Source organism: Fusarium proliferatum (genome assembly GCF_900067095.1).
Source record: "Fusarium proliferatum ET1 genome assembly, contig: FPRO_scaffold003, whole genome shotgun sequence".
In the NCBI taxonomy this organism is placed as follows: Eukaryota; Fungi; Ascomycota; class Sordariomycetes; order Hypocreales; family Nectriaceae; genus Fusarium; species Fusarium proliferatum.
Window position 1 is genome coordinate 1,074,582 of NW_022194792.1, and position 22,715 is coordinate 1,097,296.

The window sequence follows — 22,715 nt, forward strand, 5'->3', positions numbered from 1 at the left end:
CTTTCGAATTTAACGCGTTATCCCTTGTCGATAGTGCCTTAGTACGCAACGACAACGCGTGTCACTGGACTTTAAGTAAATATACACATACAGTTACCACGATATACAACTTTGGCTTTCTCAAATAGGAAAATACGTTCTTTACTGTAATCTTTGTAGTTCTATCATTGCTTGGCGAACAAAAATCTAACACCGACGTCATGATTACTCGATGAAAACCGAACGCTCCAGAACACCTAAAACATCATCCTGCCTCAGCAAACCCCGCTCTACCACCACGTCCAGAAACGGGCGCTCCTCAGCCAGAGCCGATCTCACGATGCTTGACACTTTGGCATAGCCAAGGCTTGGGACAAGAGCTGTTGCAAGTGCACTCGCGTCAAGAAGATGCTTCTCTGACGTCTCCTTGTTTGCGATGAGGCCCTCGACGCATCGCTTGGCGAATGTCTTGGACACGCTCTTGAGAAGTTGTATGCTGTCGAACAGTCGGTCGCAAACCAAAAGCTCATAGTGGTTGATTTCCAGCATTCCCTGTTGACATGCCATGGAAACAGCAGCATCATTTCCAGTGATGGCCAATGCCACTTGACAAACCGCAATGGGAATCACAGGATTGACCTTGCCGGGCATGATGGAAGAGCCTGCCTGGACGGGCGGGAGAGTAATCTCAGCAATACCGCCATTGGGTCCCGAAGAGAGCAAAATCATGTCGTTTGCAATCTTCCACAAGCTATTGGCAGTGTTGCGCAGCTCGGCTGAGAGACGTGCACAAGTGTCCATGTTCTGCATGCCATCAAACGCATCGCTGCATGGCTGCACTGCAACTCTCAGCGATGAGGAAAGATGCTTGAAGACTGCTGCTTTATATCCAGACTTAGATCCAAATCCAGTGCCAATAGCAGTGCCGCCCATGGGGAGCACTAGAAATGAGTCACGGATTGTGCTGAGGTGCTGTCGATGTCTGCGAATGACTGCCTCATGAGCACCAAGAGCCTGACCGTAAGTCATAGGCTGAGCATCCTGGAGACAAGTCCTTCCAAGACGAAGAAGAGTAGAGTATTGCAGGCGCTTCACAGCAAATGCATCCGCAAGCCCTTGGAGTGCGTCCAAAACACCCTCCATGGCACGATACACGGCAAGCTTCATGGCTGAGGGTACAGCATCATTCGTAGATTGTCCCATGTTGACGTGATCGTTGGGATGAACAAACGTGTAATCAGAAAGAGCCCGGCCTGAGTTCTTGGCAACAATGTTGGCGATCACTTCGTTGACATTCATGTTGGTAGAAGTTCCGCCAGAACCCTCCATCATGTCAACTGCGAAATGCTTGTCATGGACTCCAGTTTTGACCTCTTCGCATGCCTCGGAAATGGCGTTGGCCTGCTCAGTTGTGATAGTACCGATTTCATAATTAGCACGGGCTGCTGCTTGCTTGATTACAGCAAACGCGTAGATGAAGTCTGGCCAGGTGGCGATGGGTCGTCCTGAGAGAGGAAAGTTTTCGATGGCGCGGAATGTGTTGATACCGTAGAGAACGTCGTCTGGGAGCTCAAGCTGACCGAGACTGTCTTTTTCGAGACGCTTTGTCTCGATGGTAACGGTCACTTTGTGACCATTGGCTCCTTTGACGAGTAAGCCGTTCGTTGGCTTGGGCTCGCTGGGAACAACCTGACCAATGTAAGCACGTGAATGTGACTGCGTTGGGCAGAGATAAGCGGCCGCTTACGGTCGAGATGATTTGAGTGACCGTCATCGTGTCGGCTGCTGGGCTGACAGTCTTGAAGATTATTTCAAAGTGATGAGGATGCTGCTAGTCTGGTGTTTGTGCTGGCTTGTTCTGCTTTCTCGTGAGATTCGAGAAGTCTGTCGGTGACGGCGCTGACCATCTATATAGAAATGAGTGGTGTTGCTAATGAGGCCCCCGAGGCTGTTGACATAACCCGGTTTTCTCTCCAGTCCACGGGGTGAGGCTTTCAGCGGGATGAACCGGTGAGAACAGAATCCAAAGTCGATGGTACCTCAGAAACCCATGGCCGCCCTACAAGAGGTTGCAGTCGCGGGTACTCGCATACAGCCTTCTGTCTGACATACGGCTGACCAACTGGGTCTCTTCCCTCCCATGCTTCGGCCGCTAAACCATCTCAGCCGATGCTGAAAAAGCTCGCATTAGCGGCCGAAAGAAAGAAGAAAGGAACGAGAATTTGGCCCGCGTGACATATGCGGTGCCATGACACAGCCAGGGATCTGCACTCAACGGGTTTCCGACGTGGCAGATCCCTACTGAGCCGATAATCAGCATTTCCGGTCTGTAGGGGAACATTTCCTACCCCTCCATTAGCGTTGTTGTCACATCCCCCTCCTTTTGGCCCAGAGACAACGTATGTGCATTTCTGGGCGCAGTACACCGTTGAGAATTGCCGCTTGACCGGTGAGCTGGGTTGCAGAGCAAATCGAGCGATTTGCCGCTCGACACTCGTCAGGCAAGCGTCAGATCTGGCAATAGCCGGGTCTCGGCCTGGAAATCTGAGGCCATATCAAGCTCGGGGAGGCAATGCCTTAGATCTCAATCCCAAGTGACAAAAAGAGTGGCCCAAGTCTACGAAGGTCTTTGACAAGTTTATTATGGTAACTTCCGTCAGGCTCCGGATTCTTTTTTCTCCCCGAGGCCAAGCCATGTCATTATCGACCGCAAGCTATCTCGACTCACAGTTGCATTTTGAGGTTACTGGTCAGCCACGTGGTTTGTCAGAACATAAGCATGCAGAAAGGGTAATATCGGCCTTATCTTATAGATTTACTATATTAACTTAGCCGAGCTTGCCAGATAAAAAGTTCTGCTGTGTAACTCTCAACAACGTCATTCAACATGCACAACCACACCTTCTCCAACACTAGAAATGTAGAGTGACGAATTGCTTCTTTTATCTTTATGCCCACTGAGAGCAATTATTTAAAAATTCCAACCAATCAACATCAGACCATAGGCTCTCGCAGAACTCCAATGATGGAACCTCAAGTTCTGTTGGTCTTTCTACCGGTCCGGCATCTTCATTGGTTGTGAGCATTTGAACAATGCTGTCTAAGTCTGCTAGTAAGGCGTTGTGATCTCGGGCAGCCGGGTTACCCGCTTCAGCCATTTCCTTTAAAATGAGGCCGCACTGAGTATAGAGATGCTCGTCATTAAGTTCAGAGGTTTCGGTAAGCTCGGGAGCGACGGCTTTTGCAATAGAGATGATAGAGAGGCTGCTGAAAGCGTGCACTGAGTCCCAATAACCGAATCGCGCTGGTGGGAAAGTTAGCATTCGTACTGTGATCGAATCAGGGCTTGTTAAAGTGCTTACCATGTTTACCGCGATTGAAGAGGTCTATCAGTATCTTGCAATTATTCCTTGCAGCATCGTGGCCTTCCTTGGTCAGTACCTCAATTCGGTGGCGCATTGTTGCATTTAATCTTGATTCAAGGTGGTCAGAATCAACTCCCTGCAACCTGAGAGACAGCTTCTTGGAGAAGAAAGGTCGAAGTAGCACCATGAAACACTATTCAAGTCAATGCATGACGTCGGAAGGTTGACCAGAGACCTACTTGGTGATATCTCAAGTATAGCGATGCAAGTCCGCGAGCACATGATCGCTGGCTCATTTCCTCCGGCACACCATTTTTGAAGTCAAATGAGATATATGAAGGTACCTTTTCCTTCCAAGACCGCAGCGTATCGAAGCACGGCCATAGCTCGAACAGCATAGTCTCCAGATCCGAGACCCGACGTAAGTGACCGACAGATTCCATTATCTGGCACTTGATCTCGCATATTTGTGTCTGCAGTGTCTGGACTCTCGGATCAAAGAATTGGTCCATTTCTGATTCCGGTATGTCGCGTGAAGATGGCAGCCCAGCATCGAACTTATTCATGGCGTGCGCTGGGGCCAGTCCTAGCTCTGCCACGACCATTCTCTCCATACAAAAAGATGTCCACCATAGACGCTTTCGATGTTCTAGAATAACCTCTTGCCCTGAGGCCGATGAGCTTGGAGTCCTATCAAGAAACAAGAGCTTGGCTACTGCTAAGCTCTGCGTCGCATATTTGTAGGCCATTCTCCGACGATTCAAGGAGTAGCAGTAGAAAGCCTGTTTTATGTAAGATAGCGCCAAAGCTGTCAAGAGTGGTAGCGTACCATGAGATTCAATGCCTCGACATCTTCTGTTGTAGGCTCCTCTGATGAAACATTTAACAAAGCTACAGCTTGTTCAAACAAGTCGGATCCGGGAGGTGTCGGGGTTTCATACTGTTCAGCCGCAACTCCACCAGAAGGCTGCGATCCATACATGAACGTTGTAGCCAAGGCAAAGACAAGAGACGCCCTCGAAAGCCAACTTCTGTCTTGTGACTGGGTCTTGGGATCTGAGAATAGTAGCTGAGCCCGTTCCCTAAAGTCTCTTCGGAGAAACCAATGGTGGTCGCAAAAGATGTCCTCGAAGGTGTCAAGTAACTTCATAGCCAGCGGCGGTGATGGAAGCTTTATCAATATCCTCGGCTCTGAGCAGAATTAGACTCCTAAATTATCATTTTTTCAAGGCTGGAGTCACATACCTATCAAGTCGGATTTAAGTACCGCATATGAATATCCGCCTTGCTGCGGAAGTCCTTCGGGACTCGCAGGCAGCGCCATCTGCCGGAGGTCATAGACAAACCGTTCTGCACTGCAGTCATCTGATATAACAGCCCGAGCTGCGACTCTGCTGCTAGTCGAGGTACCTGGATCCGAAGGGCTCTGTGACTGTCCTGAATACTCGGGTACATCATCCGTGAAGCTGGGAGTCAAGGATGACGATGGCCGAGAGCCTGCAGCTGTTCTCTCAAGATCCCGTAGGTAGGCTTCTGGCACGGTCACGTATGTAGTCTTTACGGGGTAAACGCAGTCGCGCTGGCGACGGGCGCATCGTCCACATGGATGAGCTCGTTCTATCAGCACAGTTGTCAAACATAACAATGAGTAGCGTTCTTACCGCCGTCGCACTTCAGTTTCTGAGAGTGGCAAACTGTGCATGCTACTGTGCTTCGGCCCTTGAACCTGCCCATGGCTCACAAACAGAATCGATATACTGGCTCTAATCGCTAGTGACCGTTGTGATAGATATTGCTTTGTGCATATACCCTGGCTATGAAGCTCTGGAGGAAACGACCCCGTCAATTGCTCGGGGAATTGAAGGCTGGACCCAAGCCACTGGTCCGAAGAGGCTTAAACCAGCAGGAATTTTAGTGGATGCATCGATCGCAGGACAAAGTTTTACGCGATTCAGGCGTGCCACCTAGACATCACGATAAGTGCTCCCATTGCTACATCACTATAGTCTGGGTTTCATATGAGTCTCATTGAATTCTTTGAGTAAGTGGCCCAAGGCTCCGATGCGTAAAGCTTTCTCTTTACTAATGAAATACTGGGCTCGAAAGCATCTTTGGACATCAGACAGAGCTTGAAGGAATTGGAGACTTGGCTTAGTGGAGAGGAGAGCATCGGCTGGAGCGCATTAGCGGCCGAACATGAATTTGACGTCTCATGATTGGTCTGTTCATCACTAGAAGCAGGTCGGCTCCCATTGCATTAGCGGCCGACATTCCCAAGGGTCATTCACTGGATTATGACCTGTAGATAATGACGCAGGAGAAGAGCAGATCATAACCGGATGCATACAGATTTGATCTAGTGAAAGCAACCCCTGTGCGCCCATACATGTTGATGTACAAGGGCACGCTGGCTAGGGGAGGAAAGAAAATACAGGACCTCGATCCTAAATGACAAAAAGATTTAGGATAGTGTAGTCTAAGTTTAGGATGACTTTTACTAAGTTTATTTTAACACCCTACAGTAAGGTACACTGTTTTCTTGCCCCCCAAGGGCCGGGTTCGGGTCCAGGTCTAGGTCAGGCAATAGGCCAGAAGGGCAATTCGCCTAGCCCACGGACGGCATGAACTCAGTTGTAGGTAGGTTGCAAAAATGAACTTTGCACATTTTGTGACAAGTTTGCTCGGCTGACATACTTATGCAGCCGAAATCTTTACCCACTCCTCACCAATCTACAATTGCTGACTTGGAGACACCCCAGGCCCCAGGCTCCACATCAAACATGGGGAATCACTCATGTTTTCGACAAAGGCCAAATCTGGCCCCATGGGGAAGAGGGGTAAGCTAAAAGGTACAGAGGCCATGGATGACTCCAAAATTTTGACATCGTGATGCGGGGTGATGATCCTGTTGCTGGAACCCCATCTTGAGCACAGCAAACTTTAATTCTTAATGGGCATGTTCGACACTGTCTCTCTGCATTCCCTTCATGTGTTACAAACATACTCAGAGATAAGAGTGCTGAGGCTCTGGGCTATGTTTAATGATAAGTTGATAGCAGACATCCCAATAGCCTTATCTGAAAATGAAGATACGAGTTCTTGAAGCCAATTTTCTAATCACGGATGACCCGTATCATGACACCAGTGGAAAATCTGGGGAACTAAGATAAGTTGCAACGCTAACGGCCGCTTTCTCTACCGAGCCGAAACAAAACCTTCGGTTCCCTTCAACTTTCCTATCTCGTGGGTGAGGCAAGGGTTCCCCGTATCGTACTCAGAACAACATAAAATCCGGGGCATTGGCGTTCTCCTAACGGCCTCTATGCCTACCGAGCCGACAACAAGTTCGTTTTCCTATCTTACCATCATCTGTACAGCGTCTTTCACAAGGCTACCCCATGCCAAGCGACTACGCAGAGTCTGGGGAAGTGCTCCAGGCTGATAAGACACCAATGGTTTTGCATACATTGCAGATGTATAAAGACAAGCGTTGCCAGTCGGGGCGGAAAAGCTCCTCGTCATTCACGGCATCAACTCCTATTTCAGTCAACAGTAGCATATACAACAAAATGGATATCGAGAAGAAGTCCCACGCCAGCATGGACGAGAATGAGTCTTGCGACTCCAAGAGCCAGGGGCAAGTCATATCTCCTAAGCCTGAAGCTCTCCAGCACCTTTCTGATGAGGAACTCACGGCTCTGGAGAAGCGCCTTAGGCGCAAGATTGACCTACGTCTGCTTCCATGCATGATCTTGATCTACATCATGAACTATCTCGACAGGTAAGATGCCTAACATATAAAGGTTAGCAGGGATGCTGACGACACAGGAATGCCATTGGAGCAGCCCGACTTGGAGGCCTGGAGCAGGATCTGGGATTGAAAGGCAATGAGTTCCAGGTATGAAAGACATGGAATCTTCTCTCGAGGTTGATCTAACCATTATAGACTGCCGTATCTGTGCTTTTCGTTGGCTATGTTCTCATGCAAGTTCCTTCCAACATGCTGCTGAACAAAATCGGAAAGCCAGCCTCCTACCTTACGGCTTGTATGACCGGATGGGTATGTTATTCCCCAAATGCTCAAGCTTGACAGTAAGACTGACAGAGACAGGGCGTTCTATGTGCTTCCACTGGCGCTGTCCATAGCTTCGGCGCACTCACTGCAGTTCGCTTCCTTCTCGGCTTTGTTGAAGCGGCTTTCTATCCCGGCGCCATGGCAACTCTCAGCGCGTGGTATGTGCGAAAGGAACTAGGCATTCGAACTGCGATCTTCTACTCCGGATCTCTAATCTCTGGCGCCTTTTCGGGACTAATCGCCGCCGGCATCATTGACGGCATGAACGGTGTTGGTGGACTCCTGGCCTGGCGATGGATCTTCATCCTTGAAGGCTCAGCTACTGTTGTCATCGCCTTCTGCTGCTACTGGATTCTCCCCGACTTTCCAGCAACCACTAAATGGCTCACTGAAGAGGAACGTGCCATTGCTTTGTGGCGTATGGAAGTTGATGCTGCTGGTGAACAGGACTGGACAGCAGGTGACCAGCAATCTCTCTTCCATGGTTTCAAGCTGCTTCTCCAGGACCCTAAGAACTGGATCTTGATTGTTGTCTGCTATGGCGCTGCTAGTGCCATCGCAATCAACAGCTTCTTCCCTACAATTGTGAAGAGCATGGGCAAAGACAGAATCACTACCCTCTTGCTCACCGCACCTCCATATCTACTGGCCTGCATCGTCTGTGCGGTTGTAGCGTGGAACGCCGACCGGGTGCAAGAGCGCTTCTGGCATACCAGTTTGTCTATTGCTTGTGCGCTTGCAGGCTTCATCATCTCCGCTTCCACCACCGGCATTGGCCCTCGCTACTTCGGTGCCATGATCATGCTTCCTGGCATCTACTCCGGCTTCAACATGTCCATGGTATGGACTGCTAACACCAACTTTCGCCCCGTGTCTAAGCGAGCTGCGGCGCTGGCATTCAACAATGCCTTGGCGACTATCTGCAGTATCTACGGATCCTTCCTGTATCCCAATGGTGCTGAGCCGCGATTTATCCTGGCTTTCAGTGTAAATGCCGCTATGGCTACTATCGCTATAATCGCCAGTATCGCGCTTCATTTCGTTTTGAAGCGTGCTAACCGGAAACTGGAACTCAAGGAGGCTGAAGAGGAAGCTGTTGGACGACATCTCCCAGGATCTGGGTTTCGATACCTTACTTAAGTGTCATTGAGTAATAGGATGAAACCGAGAAGTTTGGTGTCAAATAGTGAGAATACTTAGGATAATTTAGGATAATTTAGGATAATTTAGGATAAATTAGACCAGATCAGGTCGGCCCGTTATTTAAATATTTTCTGGCTTTAGAAATGTGATCCTCCTCATGTTACCAGCGGAAGACATCGAGACGCTCGACATATTACTGCTAAACAAATTTAGCATACCCATCCACCATCGACATTGTAGACCGCGCCAGTCACAAATGATGCCTCATCGCTGAGTAAAAACGCGATTACTCGAGCAACCTCGACCGGATCAGCTCTTCTCTTTTGCACAGTTCCCGAAAGACTGCGCTTGATGTGTTCTTCATCATCATGCTCGTTCATAGCAGTACTCACGGATCCTAAACAAAATCAGCCAGTATTGAGGCCTGTTAGTGGTAAAAGCATACCAGGTGAAACGCAGTTGACTCGGATGTGAGCATTCTCCTTCGCAGCTGTACGCGAAAGGCCGATAACAGCTGCTTTGCTCGCGCAGTATGCGACATGCCCCGGAGCACCGAATTGGCCAAACACGCTGGCAGCTGAGACCTGAGGGATAATCAGAGATTGTCCAAAATGTTGACCCTCAAACTTACAATGCTAGCACCGGCGGACATGGCTCTGAGCTCTGCACGCAGGCAGTTGAACACTCCGCGGGTATTGACTGCAAACATCCTATCCCAGACCTCATCGCTGTACTCAGTAAGAGGCACTGGCTCAGCAATGATACCAGCCATGTTCACAGCACCATGAAGCCCGCCGAAATTGTCGAGAGTCGTTATGATCCAAGAGTCTACTGAGTCGCTTTTGCTGACGTCTACCACTTGATAGATATGCTTGTCACCTGGCAACGAAGCTTTGGCCTTCTTCAGTGCTTCTTCGTTGATATCGGCGAGGGAAATTGTAGCTCCTCTCTCAGCAAGGAGCTTTGCGGTGGCCAGACCCATACCGGAGCCAGCGCCGGTCACAGCAATCTGAAGTGTTATTCCTGCCTAATGTTGCGCGATGAAAGAGTACTTACCACTTTTCCTTCAAAACATGCCATTTTGGAATTTGGTATCATAGACAGTGAAGTTTCTTGTACATGGTGAAAACATTGGAGGAGGCTTTGGGAGGTTTAAGTCCACAACAGCCCAGCCATACCAACATGTCTGTGACGCAAATCATTCGAAGGCCATTGGCGATGAATTTACCCCGCACATAAAGGTGATAAGCGGTTCTGGAAGTGGAAAGTCATCCCAAGTGGCGGTTTGTTACGAAGAACTCATTATACGGCTACATTTGCGTGGGGAGCGTTGGCTGGCCATCAACAAAGCAAGTGAGGACACGTCACATAACCACATTTACATGTATGCATGGCAAGACTTGCCGGTTCATATTGGCGCTATCTGTATGGTCTCCGATTTCGCTATTTACACAAACCCATTTTGTCTATCGGTGCTGTCCCTCCCGATCCATATCTGCTCAATACGTTCTTTCGTTTCCGTAAATATCCTCAGCCCGCTTCTCTTTGCAGCGCATTCAAACCATTGTACAAACGACGCCCGCATATCATTATCATCAGTTTCACAAGCAGCAACAAACGCAGGCCATATCAGTCTCAAAGATCCGTATCCCATTCCCGCATCTGATGCATCAAACTCAAGCAGCCGATCCCGCACACCAAGAACATGCTTCTGAAGCATACTCGGATCCAGATCATAAATTCTACGATAAAAGTATACAGAAAGTGCGTGCTGCATTGTATCAGCCAAGCTGTTCAGCAGATTGACAGACTGTTGGTGTTCTGGATCAACAGGGGCTTCGACCATCCATATGGACTGGCGAAGCACATGAAGTTGCTTGATCCATCGCTCAACTGCCTTTGCTCGAGCCATGAACTCCTTCAATGTGAGTCCAGAATTGATCAGTTCATCTTGGTTCTGCTCCTTCTCTCGCGCAAGCCGGATGACCAGCGAAAGCATAAAGAGGTGGAGTTCTGGTACGCCAAAGATCTCAGGATAGAGTGTAGCCGACCATATTCCTGGATGCTGAAGATGGAGGTCATTTTCTCCCTCTTCCTGACCTTTCACCTTGTGCATCTCCTGGTCCAGGTTACTCCACGTAGTGAGTCTGAAAGACAGGCTATCCTGACTATAAGCACTGGCGCCGCTTGCTTCTATCGCCTCACGGACGCGGTTCCGATGATCCAAGTTCAGTGCATTTTGTGTAAAAGTGCTCTCGTGGGACAGCCGCTCAAACACGTAGCAGTGATGCAGTAACCTGACTTTGCGAGACTTTCGTCGGTTCAGGCCTTTTGTTCGGATAAACTTCTCCGTTTCCAGGAAGAAGTACTCTGCTTCATCTCGATTGCCAGAGAGTATGGCAATCTGGACCATCGTCAAGAGAGCCATGAGTATAGACTTGTACTTGGCAGTCTTGGGAATGTCGTATGCTGTCTTAAGCATAAGACAAACATGAAAGTGGGCTTTTTGATAATATGCTGTGCCTTGGTCTAGCCACTTGGCAGACGTATGAATGCCACCCAGGCTAAAGGCGCTGATAGATAATGTGCCGTAAAATGCACATAGACTTGCATGGTCCATCTTCTCGCCGAGTGTCAAGGCCGCTAAACAGCTTTTAACATGGGGGAGAAAGAGCACGTGCCATGGTGTCTTGCTGTGACGGTATGGAGTGAGGCCCCGAAGCACGATCGTCGCATAGTGTTTAACCAGCAATACAGCATCGCGCGGTACATCAGTGTCGACTTTGGACGATACTGAGCCTGAGCTAGGCGAAAGGTTTGATAGGTAGAGCTTCGGAGACCCAAGCTCAATTGTGGACGACCTTGCCAATGGGGAAGGGGGCTTTTGCGACGAGGCTGATTCACCCATCCAAGGTACGGCACTCTCAGTGCCCATGGCCACGGGATCCCACCAGTCGGGAAGATCGAAGTGCCCTGGATCCAGTAAGCTGCTCACAGGGAAGCTTTCCAGTGCTTTCAACCAATTTGTACGAGGGATGAGCGCGTTGTCTTGACCCGATAGTTGATGCTGAGCATCTAGACCAGTCACAAAGTCAAGTGTCGAGGTCACTACTTCCACGTCATCATCGAAGTCCGGGAGTAGCAATTGATCTTCTTCTCCGACAGCCTGAATTTGTGAAACTTCTATCGCGTCCTCTTCTTTTTCGTCCAAGGTGCTCAATGAATCTGAGGGCAATTGCTGCGTAATACGAAAAGCACCGAAAGGCCCCCTTGAGATTTGTAGGTCCGTAGACGTCCTTTCGCATTCTTCGTCAATTTGAGAAAGATGCCAACCGGCTAGTTCTGGTGGAACGTCCTGCGCAATCTGTTCGCTCAAACGTTCTCGTTCTTGTTCTGTCAATAACGGTCTTCGGAATCGAGCGACGCCCGTCGATGAGGGGTCATCAAAGTCGAAAAAGATGTCTTTGCTGTAGCCTCCGCAATCGAGACCAGAGATGTTACACATAGAACATCCGGGACGTCCTTCATCGCATTTCACACGACGACTGCGACACTGGAAAGGGTCAGTCTGGTATGGTGTTTTGATGGATTGTACGTACGGTAACACATCCTCCAAACGAACGAGTCCTCCGCCCTGGGGCCCGCTTAGTCTTTGCTGTGGACTTCCCTACAAAAGGAGGCATGGTGAAGAGAAGCTGTCTCCTCGACGAGACCTTCTTCTCAGCCGGGAATGCCCACTTGTAAAGGGTCCCAAGATGCAAGCATCGGCAATCCCGCCGTGGTGGAGAAGTGAGATAAGGCCAATCGCTTCCCCGCCTTTCGGTTATCGGTACCAATCCCTCTCTTGGGGAAACTTTCCTCTTCCAAGCAAGCGATGAACCATCAGCAGAGAACAAAGCCCTCCAGTTCGTATCGGTAGTTGACTCCTGCAGGGCGCACTTTGATCTCGTGTCCTTGGCATCATCACGTTGATAAGGTTCTCCCCGCACTTTGCAACGGCCTGTCACTTCAGCCAAACCTGTGATTGGGCGGGAATGATCCACTGTCGAAGCCACCATCGTAAAAGGAAAGTTATATCTGGTGGCGAGACATGTCGCTTTTCAGTGTGTGATAGCATGATAGGAAAGTCGAGCAGACTATCCTGTTCAAGCCATTGGCGGAGCGGAAAATGTGAAGGCAACTCCGATATGACACGATTGAATCATTCATCTCAAGATATATAGATGCAGTTCTGACGTTGGCAGTTTGCACCAAGCTCAAGCAACAAGACAGTTTTATCCACCGTTGATCATCGCACTGTTTACACTATCAGCAATGGGTTCTGTACCTCAGTCTACCAGCACTTTCGACGTTCTCATCCTGGGCGCAGGTCTCTCCGGCCTGTGCTCACTCTATCAGCTCAAGAAACGCTTCCCAGAATGGCGCATCAGGGTTCTTGATGCCGCTCCCGATGTTGGAGGCACTTGGTACTGGAACTCTTACCCCGGATGTCGATTCGACTCTGAGTCGCTGTCTTACTGCTTTTCATTCGACAAGGAGCTTCTTGAAGAGTGGCACTGGAAGGAAGCATTTTCTCCTCAACCAGAGACTCACAAGTACATCACCTACTTTGCTGAGAAGCACAATCTCAAGAAAGATGTTCAGTTCAATACCACGGTTACAAAGGCTACATGGAATGAAGGTGATCACACATGGACCTTTGTCGATGAAGCTGGTAATGAATACGTCTCCACGTTCTTTATCAGCTGCATGGGCTTCCTCTCTGCGCCTACTCTACCCGCAATTGAAGGAATTGAAGATTTCAGCGGCAAGCTCTTTCATACTTCTCGATGGCCCAAGGATCTCGACATCAATCGCGACTTTGTAGGCAAGAAGATCGGAGTAATCGGAACAGGCGCGACGGGCATTCAAATCACAACTGCCGTCTCCAAAGTAGATGGTGTCGAATCCCTCAGCGTCTTCCAACGGACGGCCAATTGGTCCGCTCCTCTTCGTAACTCCGAAATCACACTCGAGCAAATGGCCGAACACAAGAAGAACTATGACAATATCTTCAAGATTTGCGAAACAAGTTCATCGGGCTTCATGCATCACGGTGACCCTCGAAAGTCTCTTGAGGTCTCGGAAGAGGAACGCCTAGAGCTCTGGGAGAAGCTTTACAACACTCCCGGTTTTGGAAAGTGGCTGGGCGTATTCTCCGATACGTATACCGATCGATATGCGAACAGTTTATACTCGAACTTTATGGCTGAGAAGATCAGACAACGGGTTAACGACCCTGCTATTGCGGAGAGCCTTATCCCCAAAGACCACGGCTTCGGTACGCGACGAGTCCCTATGGAGAGTGGATATTTCGAGGCATTTAACAAGTCAAACGTTCACCTTGTTGATCTCAAAAAGACGCCAATCGATCGTGTCACGCCATCAGGCATCCTGACCTCAGATGGTAAGGGGCACAAGCTTGACATTCTTATCTGCGCTACCGGATTCAATGCGATTACTGGTGCCTTCAGTGCTATTGACTGGCATGGCAAGCAGAACAGGCCATTGATCGCGACCAGCGACAGCCCCAAGGGTGATCAAGCAGTCTGGGTTGACCACAGACCCCGAACATTCCTTGGCATCACTGTACCCTCGATGCCAAACATGTTCATGGTCCTTGGCCCCCATCAGCCCTTTGGCAACGCTACTCGCAATATTGAGCACGGCGTTCAAGTTATATCAGATATGCTGCAGTACTGCAAAGACAACGGCTACACTTCTGTTGAACCCACAGAGGACGCCGTCGAGCAATGGACCGAGCATGTGGTGAAGTGCAGTGAGAGCCAGGTTCTGATGAATGAGATTGATAGTTGGATGACAGGTGTAAACAAGAACGTCAAGGGCAAGAATGTTAGAAGTGTTGCACGATACAGTGGAAGCATTGGAGAGTATCGAAGGCGGTGCGCGGAGGTCAAGAAGTCGGGATACAAGGGTCTTTTTTTCGCATAGATCGAGGTTGTTAAAATTCGTTTCAGTTCATAAAGCATTTGCTCTTTTTTGTGCCGTAATATCTGAGGGAGACTTGGGCGCCCCGACACTGCTCAGAACGGGAAATATGTGCAATTGTGTTCGTGGGCCAAACAATTGACAACTGTGGCTTAGCAAAACATATCATAACGCTTGTAAGCGTATCATCTAGCATATATGAAAACCTGGATAATTACAGTAACACGCTTAAAGAGCCGTCTCAAGCGCATTCGGCAACTCAGTACGTATCTGGATGCATCTAAGCTCAGTAACCTACAGGCTACAGTGCCAGTCATTGATGAAACAGTTCAATTTAGTCAGTAAACAAGTCACGCGGTAAAAATCCATCACAAAGTCCCGAGAAGTCTCCGTTCAAGTCCAGCCTCTGTCGTGGAACTGCCTTCTCGTTATCATCTGCTCATCAGAATGAGGCCTTCCAGCGACTACGTTATCATGCATTCCCCGCATTTGAAACAGGAAAGTTATATCTGGGGGCTGATCATGGTGGGGCAAGCCCAAGATAGCGAGAACGCTCCATATCAAACCAGGAAAGCTTCTCCAACTTAGCTTCGGATATCGGTCCCCGAGTAACGGACCTGTCAATCATGGGACAATTGAGATGCAATAGTTATAGGTGTATAAGAACAACTCCATATTATGAGCATGGACATCAGCATCCATCATTTTTATCTAAAGAATTTCGCAAATCACTAGTCCCTGACCCCCGATACCTTTATTCCAATGGATGTCCCAGGATACGCTTTGATCACAGGAGGTGCTTCAGGTATCGGCCGAGCATGCGCCAGGGCCTTTGCCCGCGATGGCAGCGCCGGTATTGCACTCATAGACCTTAACCTTGAATCTCTGCAGATCGTCAAGTCTGAGATTGAAAAAGAGCAATTGTCACCAAGGAAGGACTTTAAGATTGAGATATACTCTGCAGACGTCACAGACGAGAACCGCATCAACGAGATTGTCGCAGATGTTGCACAAAAGTATGGCCGCATCGACTATGTTGTCAACGCAGCTGGTATTGCCATGAAGCATCAAGGCGGTGCAGCATTTGCCCATACAGCTGATTGGAACCGTGTTGTCAGCATCAACCTCACTGGAACATTCTTTGTCCTCAGAGCTACAGCACAAGTCATGTTGAAGCAAGAGCCCATTCGCTCATCTATCAACGGAAGGGAATTACAGCGAGGATCTATTGTCAACTTCTCTTCCATCCAGGGTGTTGTTGGTATTCCACTGTCGACATCTTACACAGCAGCTAAGCATGCCATCATCGGTCTCACGCGTTCAGCGTCCGAGGACTACGCAAAGGAGGGTCTACGCATCAACGCCATCTGCCCGGGATACACAGAGACACCAATGACCACAAAGAACCCCGAAGTGCTCAAGGCTATGCAAGAGCGTATCAAGACAGCTGTTCCCATGCAGAGGATGGGTGCACCGGAGGAGATTGCTGATGGTGTTTTGTATCTTTGTGGAGGACGAAGTTCTTTTGTTACTGGATCTGCCTTGGTTGTTGATGGCGGCTATACACAAAGGTAATGACGAGTGGGAGGATCACTGAGTTGGACGACTGGAGTTGGCATTAGGAGCTGGAACTTGGGTACCATAGAACAAGCAGCGGGCTGATCCGTCTTACGTCTTAGGTTAAGACGGTACAGGCATCTCAGATGACAATCGATGCTGAATCGTATTTCTGTACGCTTGTCTCTTTTCTTATGTCATAGTATGTGAGTGCAGTCCTGGTGATTGAAGCTTAATCAGGCTAAGTTCTATAGGCCTCACTGAGTTTTGGCGAGGTAACACAACTTCTTGATTCAAGATAGCATCGGCCATATGATATCTTTGTTGTGTCCTCAGCAAGCGATTTCCTTGTTTCTTCCATCCCAACGTTCCCTCACAAGGGTGCAGACGAAACCGGAACAGCAACTCCTTAGTCAGCGGGTTTAGCTCAGTTGGGAGAGCGTCAGACTGAAGTTAAACTTCAATCCTCACCAAAATCAAGTGATATCTGAAGGTCGTGTGTTCGATCCACACAAACCGCATCGAACTTCTTTTTGCACTTTCTTCCCGCAACCGTACCATAAATCCGCATCAGCACTGCCACTTGCATGCTTGTGAAGCTGTGAGCAACCCAGCCTCAAAACCGCGACATTAGACGAGCATGCTGATATCTAAGATGAAGTGTCTAATTTTAGAGCCAAGATCAGTCAGATCCCTGTTCCCTGTTCCTGGGGAGCGAAAAAAGCTTAAGGCTCTCTACTCTAAGTGACAAAAACACTTAGGTAAGTTTAGTATGAATTAAGAAGAGCCTTAGATTAATCTTTTGTGATACTTAGGATCAGTGCCCAGGGTTTTCTTGCCTCCCGTGGTCTGTTCAACACAGCCTCTATACGGTTTCAGCCCTAGGCAGCATTCTTACATGTGCCCAATCTCACCATCAACTCCATTAATTTAAATCTGCATTGCTTATTCTCAAGTTCAATTCAAAGGTCGGATCTTAAAATGACGGAGAAGCTCGATCACGGCCGTAGGGCCATGTCCGTCAATGGCGAAGTAGCTGCGACGATCTACAGGCCTCTAGACAATAACAGGCAAGAAATTCGACTTCTCACGCTTCTTCCGCCTCGAGACCAAGATGCAGATATTCACTGCACCCTTTCACACGCCGTACTCAACACTTCATCTGAGAATCCAAAGTACGAAGCCCTATCGTATGTTTGGGGGGAGCCTGATTTCTCGGAGCCGATAATTCTCAATAATCACACTTTCTTCATCACACCAAGCCTGAAATACATTCTATCGTGCCTGAGGCAAAGACAGAAGGATGGCCAACCGCGAGTTCTTTGGGTTGATGCGATCTGCATCAATCAGTCAGATGTCGAGGAGCGGGGTCATCAAGTCGCTCTCATGCGCGAAATATACTCAAATTGCCAGCGAGATATCGCATGGCTAGACCCGATGATAGGCACCAAAGACGTCAAGGCTCGTGAGCTCTACAGTCATGCCGATCTTGACGAAGAAGAAGAATGGGTGCAAAAGGGCATGGACTTGATGCGCGAGATCGCCGAGAAGAACCCGCAAACTCTGAAAGAGCTACAAGATCAGGCCCGACAAGGTTATCGTCTCCTCACAGGGTCGCAGCTCGTTCTCGGTGCCGTATTCAGGCAGCCAACACTCTGGAGCCGGTTGTGGGTCATGCAGGAGCTTTCCCTGGCCCCGCGGTTGACGCTCATGTCTCGAGATGCTGAGCTAAACTGGGATGTCCTGAAAAGCCTCTTCAAAGACGAGCCATACTTTGACGCGTTCCACATGGGCCGTCAGAGTAGTCATTCTCCCTCATATTATAAGGACTTTAGTGAAGTGTTCGTTCCCGTCAAGCTGATCGAGGACCAACGCCGTCTCATGTCACAGGGGTCCAAGCTCATGGATGTGCTTGTGCGATTTCGCGAAATGGAGTCGACAAACCCTCGGGACAAGATTTTCGGGCTCCTTGGCCTGGTCACGGAAGAGCACGGCATAAATGTCGACTATATGACGTCAGTGCCAGAATTGTATCAACAGGCGACAGCCTCTTTAATCAATCTCGCCGGAAATTTGGATATTCTTTGCCAAAACCCATTTGAACGCCCGGAAGGGCCTACAGCGCTGCGAGAGGGAGAACATAGAGTGCCATCTTGGGTTGCTGAATACGATAGCAAGCGTCGGCAATGCGCAACAATGCTCTTTGCCCAGCGCGACATCTTCAACGCTGGTGTCAGGAACTGCAAGACTCCATGTCGACTCATCGGCCCCGAAAAGGATATCCTGATCACCAAAGGCACCATTCTTGGAACAGTCGCACCTGTCCTCCAGAATGACAAACGACTTTCAGCGTTCGATGTCATGAACCTTTACCTTGGCAAGGAAGCACTTGAGCATCCCCAGGAGCATCTGTATGCCCCGAAAGTCGGCGGTAAAGAGATATTGACAGGCGAGACTGCCATTCGTGCATTCTGGCGAACAATGGTAAAGGATTGCACTCTCCCACCAAGAATGCGTCGGTTGAGACAAACCGAAATTGAGAGGTTGGATGTTGAAAACCAAGAGCAGTTAAAAAGTGAATGGGGCCCCCTACAGACATATCGTTTACATTTTGGCAACAAATACTCGAGATCTGCATTCGGTTACCAGCCCACCGATGACGAGGATCTCACTAAGCTTGATATCGAGGGTCAAATTTCACATCATTACAGCCCTGGTAGCTTCATGTTCGCGGCCACAGATAATGGGCTCTTTCTAGCCACGCGCTTTGCTGCGAAGGAGGGCGATGTTGTGGCTGTCCTTGATGGGGGAAAGGTACCTCTGGCGTTACGTAAGGTTGAACCTAGGGATGGTGTTGAAGGTGAGGTGTATATGGTTGTTGGTTCGACCTACGTGCATGGTTTCATGGACGGTGAGGCGGAGGCTAGTGTCACTGAAGGTTGGTTGCAGAAGCGGGAGATTCTGATCGCGTGATTCTTCAAAGGTAGACCGAGGTTTTGACCATCACAAGTTAGGAGAGCTCTGTTCATACGAATCATGGTGCTCTATAGTGATACTTGCTCGGGACTACCGGAACTTAGTCCACCTTAGGTTCCATAGTTGGTTGCGAACAACAAAGTACACTGTTAACAGATAAAACCTTTCCCACTTTGACTACGATTGTACCGTCAATGAGAGGATATGTAACATTACTGGAAGTCGTTTTCATCGTCATCATCCCCCTTGAACATATCCCAGACTGCTTCCAAGTCACAATCGTCAATCGGGTTGGATTTTAGAGCCGCTTCGTGGTTCATATGCGCCTTATGCAGTCTCTCCTTGCATGTTTTCACCATTCTTTCAGCATTCTCGAGCTTGAGAGCTCGTAGGGCACGTGCATCGAAGGTCTTCTTGAGGTTGCTCACCGCGGCTAGAGTTTGACTCGGTCCATGGAGTCTCTCGTCAGTTTGGCGAAATGCCTTGTCGGCTTCTTGCTTTCGATTACGAGCTTGGACTCTTTCAGCTTGGGTTACTGCCACAGAGCAGTCGCGATGCAAGATGTCCATCAGTGCTTGCTCAGCACCTCTTTTAACTGAGAGGACGGTATCAAGTTCGATGTCCAGTATGCGGCGGGCAGTTTCTATTCGATCAGAACTAAGCTTCCCGAGAACTTCATCGATGGTGATTTGAGGGTTCGTATTTCGAGTCGAGTTCGAAGTCTTGTCTTCATCGTCTTCGAGGGCTCGCTTCGTGACTTGTGGTGGATCTCGTAATTCATCTTCCATGGGCGCTATCGTATCGTGGAGTGCCGATGGGAGTCGTTGCTTGGCTGACGAATCGAGAGCAGAAGAACTCAATCGTGAAGCGGTGCTACTTTCTTCGGGTGCTTCTACTTCAGAGTCATCACCTGTCGTGGAACCTGTATTGCCATCAGCCGATGCTCTGCATGTCACGGTATCTTCAAGATTTGGGGCAGGCGGCTTCAGTCAATTGGCGGACATAACTTACCCAGGGACGAAGTGCAATCATTACCCTTCTCCGCCTTCGACGAACTCATGTTCTTGCGTGCGTGGTTCACCATTTTCTTGGTAAGGCGTCCAGATTGTGGATGCTTGTGTTTTGGGTTACGTCCCGCTTTCCTGGTGGCCAGGTCTTGATCGACGACATTCCTGAGGTATCCTCCAGACTCCCAGAGAGAAGGCAACGGAATGTTTTTGATCATGGCTTCCTCGGTGATGTTCTTCAGGCCACGGACAACACTACGGCAAGGTTTGGAAGGCCGCAGCAGATCGGTAGGGAACCAGTTTGGCCCTTTCCACTCTTTGTTCAGCCAATCGATGTTGGCCTCATGGATTCTAAGCCTGGCTTCTTTTTTAATCTCCGAATTCGACTTCTTCATCTGCGCCGTGGGAATGTTGATCTCGAGATCCTGTTTGGCTGAAGCCATGTTCAGCGTGTTCGATCGATGTTTCTTGAGGACGGCACTTGACGTCGGGTTGGTGCGAGCCTAGCCAAATAAGTGTTAGCAAAAATCTGTACAAGTATCTGGGAGACTCCCCAATGGTGCTTCAATAGATGAGATGTTTGTCGAGTCTGGGGGGCTGCTGTGAAGATGGGGAGAATGCAGTTAAAGAGAAAGTTGAGATAATCTTTCTGGTGTTGTTTTGGGAAGAACCTCAAACGCGAGCTTCGTGCGCGTGATTCGTGAAGGTGACGGGCAACGTGTTTGGTAGGTATCTTCAAGCAGTGCCTGCCAGCTGTTGGCTCTTGAGTCACTACATCGTGCTCTGCCTGACACTGGAGGTGACCGGCTTACCTGAGCAGCATAGACCTTTGAAAACCAGCAATACTCGGAGTTAAAATGTCGCCATTCACTGCAAGGCTATCGGAACAGAATAGCCGTGATCTCGAAGATCATTTTTGTACCGGTTCGAGCGCTTCGTGTCAAAACACCAACCAGGGCATTTGCTTGATTGTGTTATCACACTGAAGGTTCGAAGGCGACATCGAAATGAGGACAGCCAGTACTCGCAGATTGGGCTATATTAGTACTATCAGTAGATGACCGAATTACTTTCCATCGTCTGTACCCCGTAATGTTTACCGGCGTGATTTATCAACCTGGAGCTACAATCGGATGCAGTTCTCCCCGTGGAGTCGTGAAGCGATCGCATTCATGGATGCAACAGTGCAGATCCGTAGGGCTGGTGGCATAACAAAGCCACTAAATCTTGATAACCCGGGCTCAAAATGTCCAAGACCTCCTGTCAGTTGGGGGCGGTGATGTCGTTGTTCAACACACGCAGTCCACGCAGCGCTGAGTTCCCCTTTTCAGGCGCTCAGCCTGTAGAACCGTATCGCAACGGACATTATCAGCCACTCGTCTTAATCCAATCTTCGTAATATCTGCACTTGGAAGTAATATGGGCCAAATGGACATTAAAGACCTCTTTACAAGTTATTTAAGTGTGATTTCATAACGCCGATCTTCCGCTGCAGCTTGCGAAATATATGTTCCACGATTGACCAAGCATGTTTCCTATTCTACATTCTCTCTCTTACCATCAACATCACCCTTAGCATCATATATAATACACTTTTGGGCTTCGTGTATCCTTTTCAATTTCTTGCCTCTCTCTGCACTGACTTCACTATGGCAATGGTATGTCATCAACCCCAGCAGTACGCTCCATCTCTGGGTCCGCTACCGCAGGACACCATGTATGGGCACACTCAATGCCATAGCCATCCCATATATCATCCACCGCCCACTCAGATGCAAGGCCTAGCTCGGTTCAAAATCACCAAACCTTCTTTCCACGACCGCTACGAGTGCAAGCCCGACAATGCACCCGGCGGTCCTGTCCTTTACAGCCTTGCCATCTCAAGTAATCAGAAGAAGCACCCCGACTTGGTCCTGAACGCCGAGGGGGTCGCAATGGTTGCTTTCTATCTCCCAAAGATAAGCAATTAATACAACAGCAGTGAGAAGATATTTCGCATTGGTCTCGGAGATCCGCTAAATGTTCGGTGGACAGAAATGCTGTACCGCGGAAAGGACAAATACGGCTGGACATTTACCTTTAATCTTCCAAACACAGGACGGCCCGTTCCAATGACTTGGAGGAAGGGCAACAGTGTAGCTGTAGACGGTATGAAAGCTTCTCGTTTGAGCGACAATAACTTCAAGCTGCTGGATCCAAATGGCCAGTTCATGGCAGTCTTTACAAGCCACACCATGAGCTTGCGTCTCAGTGCCGTTGGAACTTTGCAGATCAACATAGATCTCGGCCCTATGTCTGAGTATGCCGTCATCACAACTTTCCTGCTCATCTACGAATTTCAGACGCGCGAAGAAGACATTCGATCAAGTCGTATCAGCGCTACGGGTGCCGCTGCCTCCAGTAGTTGTTGTTGATCATAGGACTTATGTAATAGATTAAAATGTTGACAGAGAGGCCTGCTGTCTCCAGTCATACACCTTGCCACACAAGGTAGAAGTTACATAACCTTCAATAAATTTTGGTATGGGCGTGTAGGTTTCAGGTATGTCATCATGTTAAGAAGTTTGTATGAACCTTGGTATATCCGGGCGTGGTTGATCCAGTCAAGAGCTCAAGAATTACAAC

The 22,715-nt window shown here is 49.0% G+C and overlaps 11 protein-coding genes and 1 non-coding gene across 12 annotated transcripts; 7 read left to right on the forward strand and 5 right to left on the reverse strand.

The window, feature by feature from the left end:
• Positions 1-204: 204 nt before the first annotated feature.
• FPRO_06773 (uncharacterized protein) lies at positions 205-1,753 on the reverse strand (the record flags this gene model as incomplete). Its single annotated transcript, XM_031228277.1, has 2 exons — positions 205-1,668; positions 1,727-1,753. 2 exons carry the CDS (start codon positions 1,751-1,753, stop codon positions 205-207), a joined length of 1,491 nt encoding a protein of 496 aa, XP_031078629.1.
• Positions 1,754-2,927: 1,174 nt separating this feature from the next.
• Positions 2,928-5,078, reverse strand: FPRO_06772 (uncharacterized protein; the record flags this gene model as incomplete). The annotated part of the gene is made up of 6 exons (XM_031228278.1): positions 2,928-3,283; positions 3,342-3,537; positions 3,584-4,126; positions 4,174-4,535; positions 4,590-4,955; positions 5,006-5,078. The coding sequence occupies 6 exons, from the start codon at positions 5,076-5,078 to the stop codon at positions 2,928-2,930; spliced, it is 1,896 nt and encodes a 631-aa protein (XP_031078630.1).
• A 1,835-nt stretch (positions 5,079-6,913) lies between these two features.
• On the forward strand, positions 6,914-8,559 carry FPRO_06771 (uncharacterized protein; the record flags this gene model as incomplete). Its single annotated transcript, XM_031228279.1, has 4 exons — positions 6,914-7,125; positions 7,173-7,242; positions 7,291-7,404; positions 7,456-8,559. The coding sequence occupies 4 exons, from the start codon at positions 6,914-6,916 to the stop codon at positions 8,557-8,559; spliced, it is 1,500 nt and encodes a 499-aa protein (XP_031078631.1).
• A 212-nt stretch (positions 8,560-8,771) lies between these two features.
• FPRO_06770 (uncharacterized protein) lies at positions 8,772-9,642 on the reverse strand (the record flags this gene model as incomplete). Its single annotated transcript, XM_031228280.1, has 4 exons — positions 8,772-8,959; positions 9,008-9,146; positions 9,194-9,571; positions 9,619-9,642. The coding sequence occupies 4 exons, from the start codon at positions 9,640-9,642 to the stop codon at positions 8,772-8,774; spliced, it is 729 nt and encodes a 242-aa protein (XP_031078632.1).
• A 367-nt stretch (positions 9,643-10,009) lies between these two features.
• Positions 10,010-12,245, reverse strand: FPRO_06769 (uncharacterized protein; the record flags this gene model as incomplete). The annotated part of the gene is made up of 2 exons (XM_031228281.1): positions 10,010-12,115; positions 12,162-12,245. The coding sequence occupies 2 exons, from the start codon at positions 12,243-12,245 to the stop codon at positions 10,010-10,012; spliced, it is 2,190 nt and encodes a 729-aa protein (XP_031078633.1).
• A 631-nt stretch (positions 12,246-12,876) lies between these two features.
• On the forward strand, positions 12,877-14,553 carry FPRO_06768 (monooxygenase family protein; the record flags this gene model as incomplete). Its single annotated transcript, XM_031228282.1, has 1 exon — positions 12,877-14,553. One exon carries the CDS (start codon positions 12,877-12,879, stop codon positions 14,551-14,553), a length of 1,677 nt encoding a protein of 558 aa, XP_031078634.1.
• A 759-nt stretch (positions 14,554-15,312) lies between these two features.
• FPRO_06767 (uncharacterized protein) lies at positions 15,313-16,125 on the forward strand (the record flags this gene model as incomplete). The annotated part of the gene is made up of 1 exon (XM_031228283.1): positions 15,313-16,125. One exon carries the CDS (start codon positions 15,313-15,315, stop codon positions 16,123-16,125), a length of 813 nt encoding a protein of 270 aa, XP_031078635.1.
• Positions 16,126-16,523: 398 nt separating this feature from the next.
• Positions 16,524-16,628, forward strand: tRNA. The gene is made up of 2 exons: positions 16,524-16,560; positions 16,593-16,628. It is a non-coding gene; the product is annotated as a tRNA-Phe (tRNA).
• Positions 16,629-17,088: 460 nt separating this feature from the next.
• FPRO_06766 (uncharacterized protein) lies at positions 17,089-19,080 on the forward strand (the record flags this gene model as incomplete). Its single annotated transcript, XM_031228285.1, has 1 exon — positions 17,089-19,080. One exon carries the CDS (start codon positions 17,089-17,091, stop codon positions 19,078-19,080), a length of 1,992 nt encoding a protein of 663 aa, XP_031078636.1.
• A 215-nt stretch (positions 19,081-19,295) lies between these two features.
• FPRO_06765 (uncharacterized protein) lies at positions 19,296-20,533 on the reverse strand (the record flags this gene model as incomplete). Its single annotated transcript, XM_031228286.1, has 2 exons — positions 19,296-20,005; positions 20,095-20,533. 2 exons carry the CDS (start codon positions 20,531-20,533, stop codon positions 19,296-19,298), a joined length of 1,149 nt encoding a protein of 382 aa, XP_031078637.1.
• Positions 20,534-21,739: 1,206 nt separating this feature from the next.
• FPRO_06764 (uncharacterized protein) lies at positions 21,740-22,060 on the forward strand (the record flags this gene model as incomplete). Its single annotated transcript, XM_031228287.1, has 1 exon — positions 21,740-22,060. One exon carries the CDS (start codon positions 21,740-21,742, stop codon positions 22,058-22,060), a length of 321 nt encoding a protein of 106 aa, XP_031078638.1.
• Positions 22,061-22,126: 66 nt separating this feature from the next.
• Positions 22,127-22,504, forward strand: FPRO_06763 (uncharacterized protein; the record flags this gene model as incomplete). Its single annotated transcript, XM_031228288.1, has 1 exon — positions 22,127-22,504. The coding sequence occupies one exon, from the start codon at positions 22,127-22,129 to the stop codon at positions 22,502-22,504; it is 378 nt and encodes a 125-aa protein (XP_031078639.1).
• Positions 22,505-22,715: the final 211 nt, after the last annotated feature.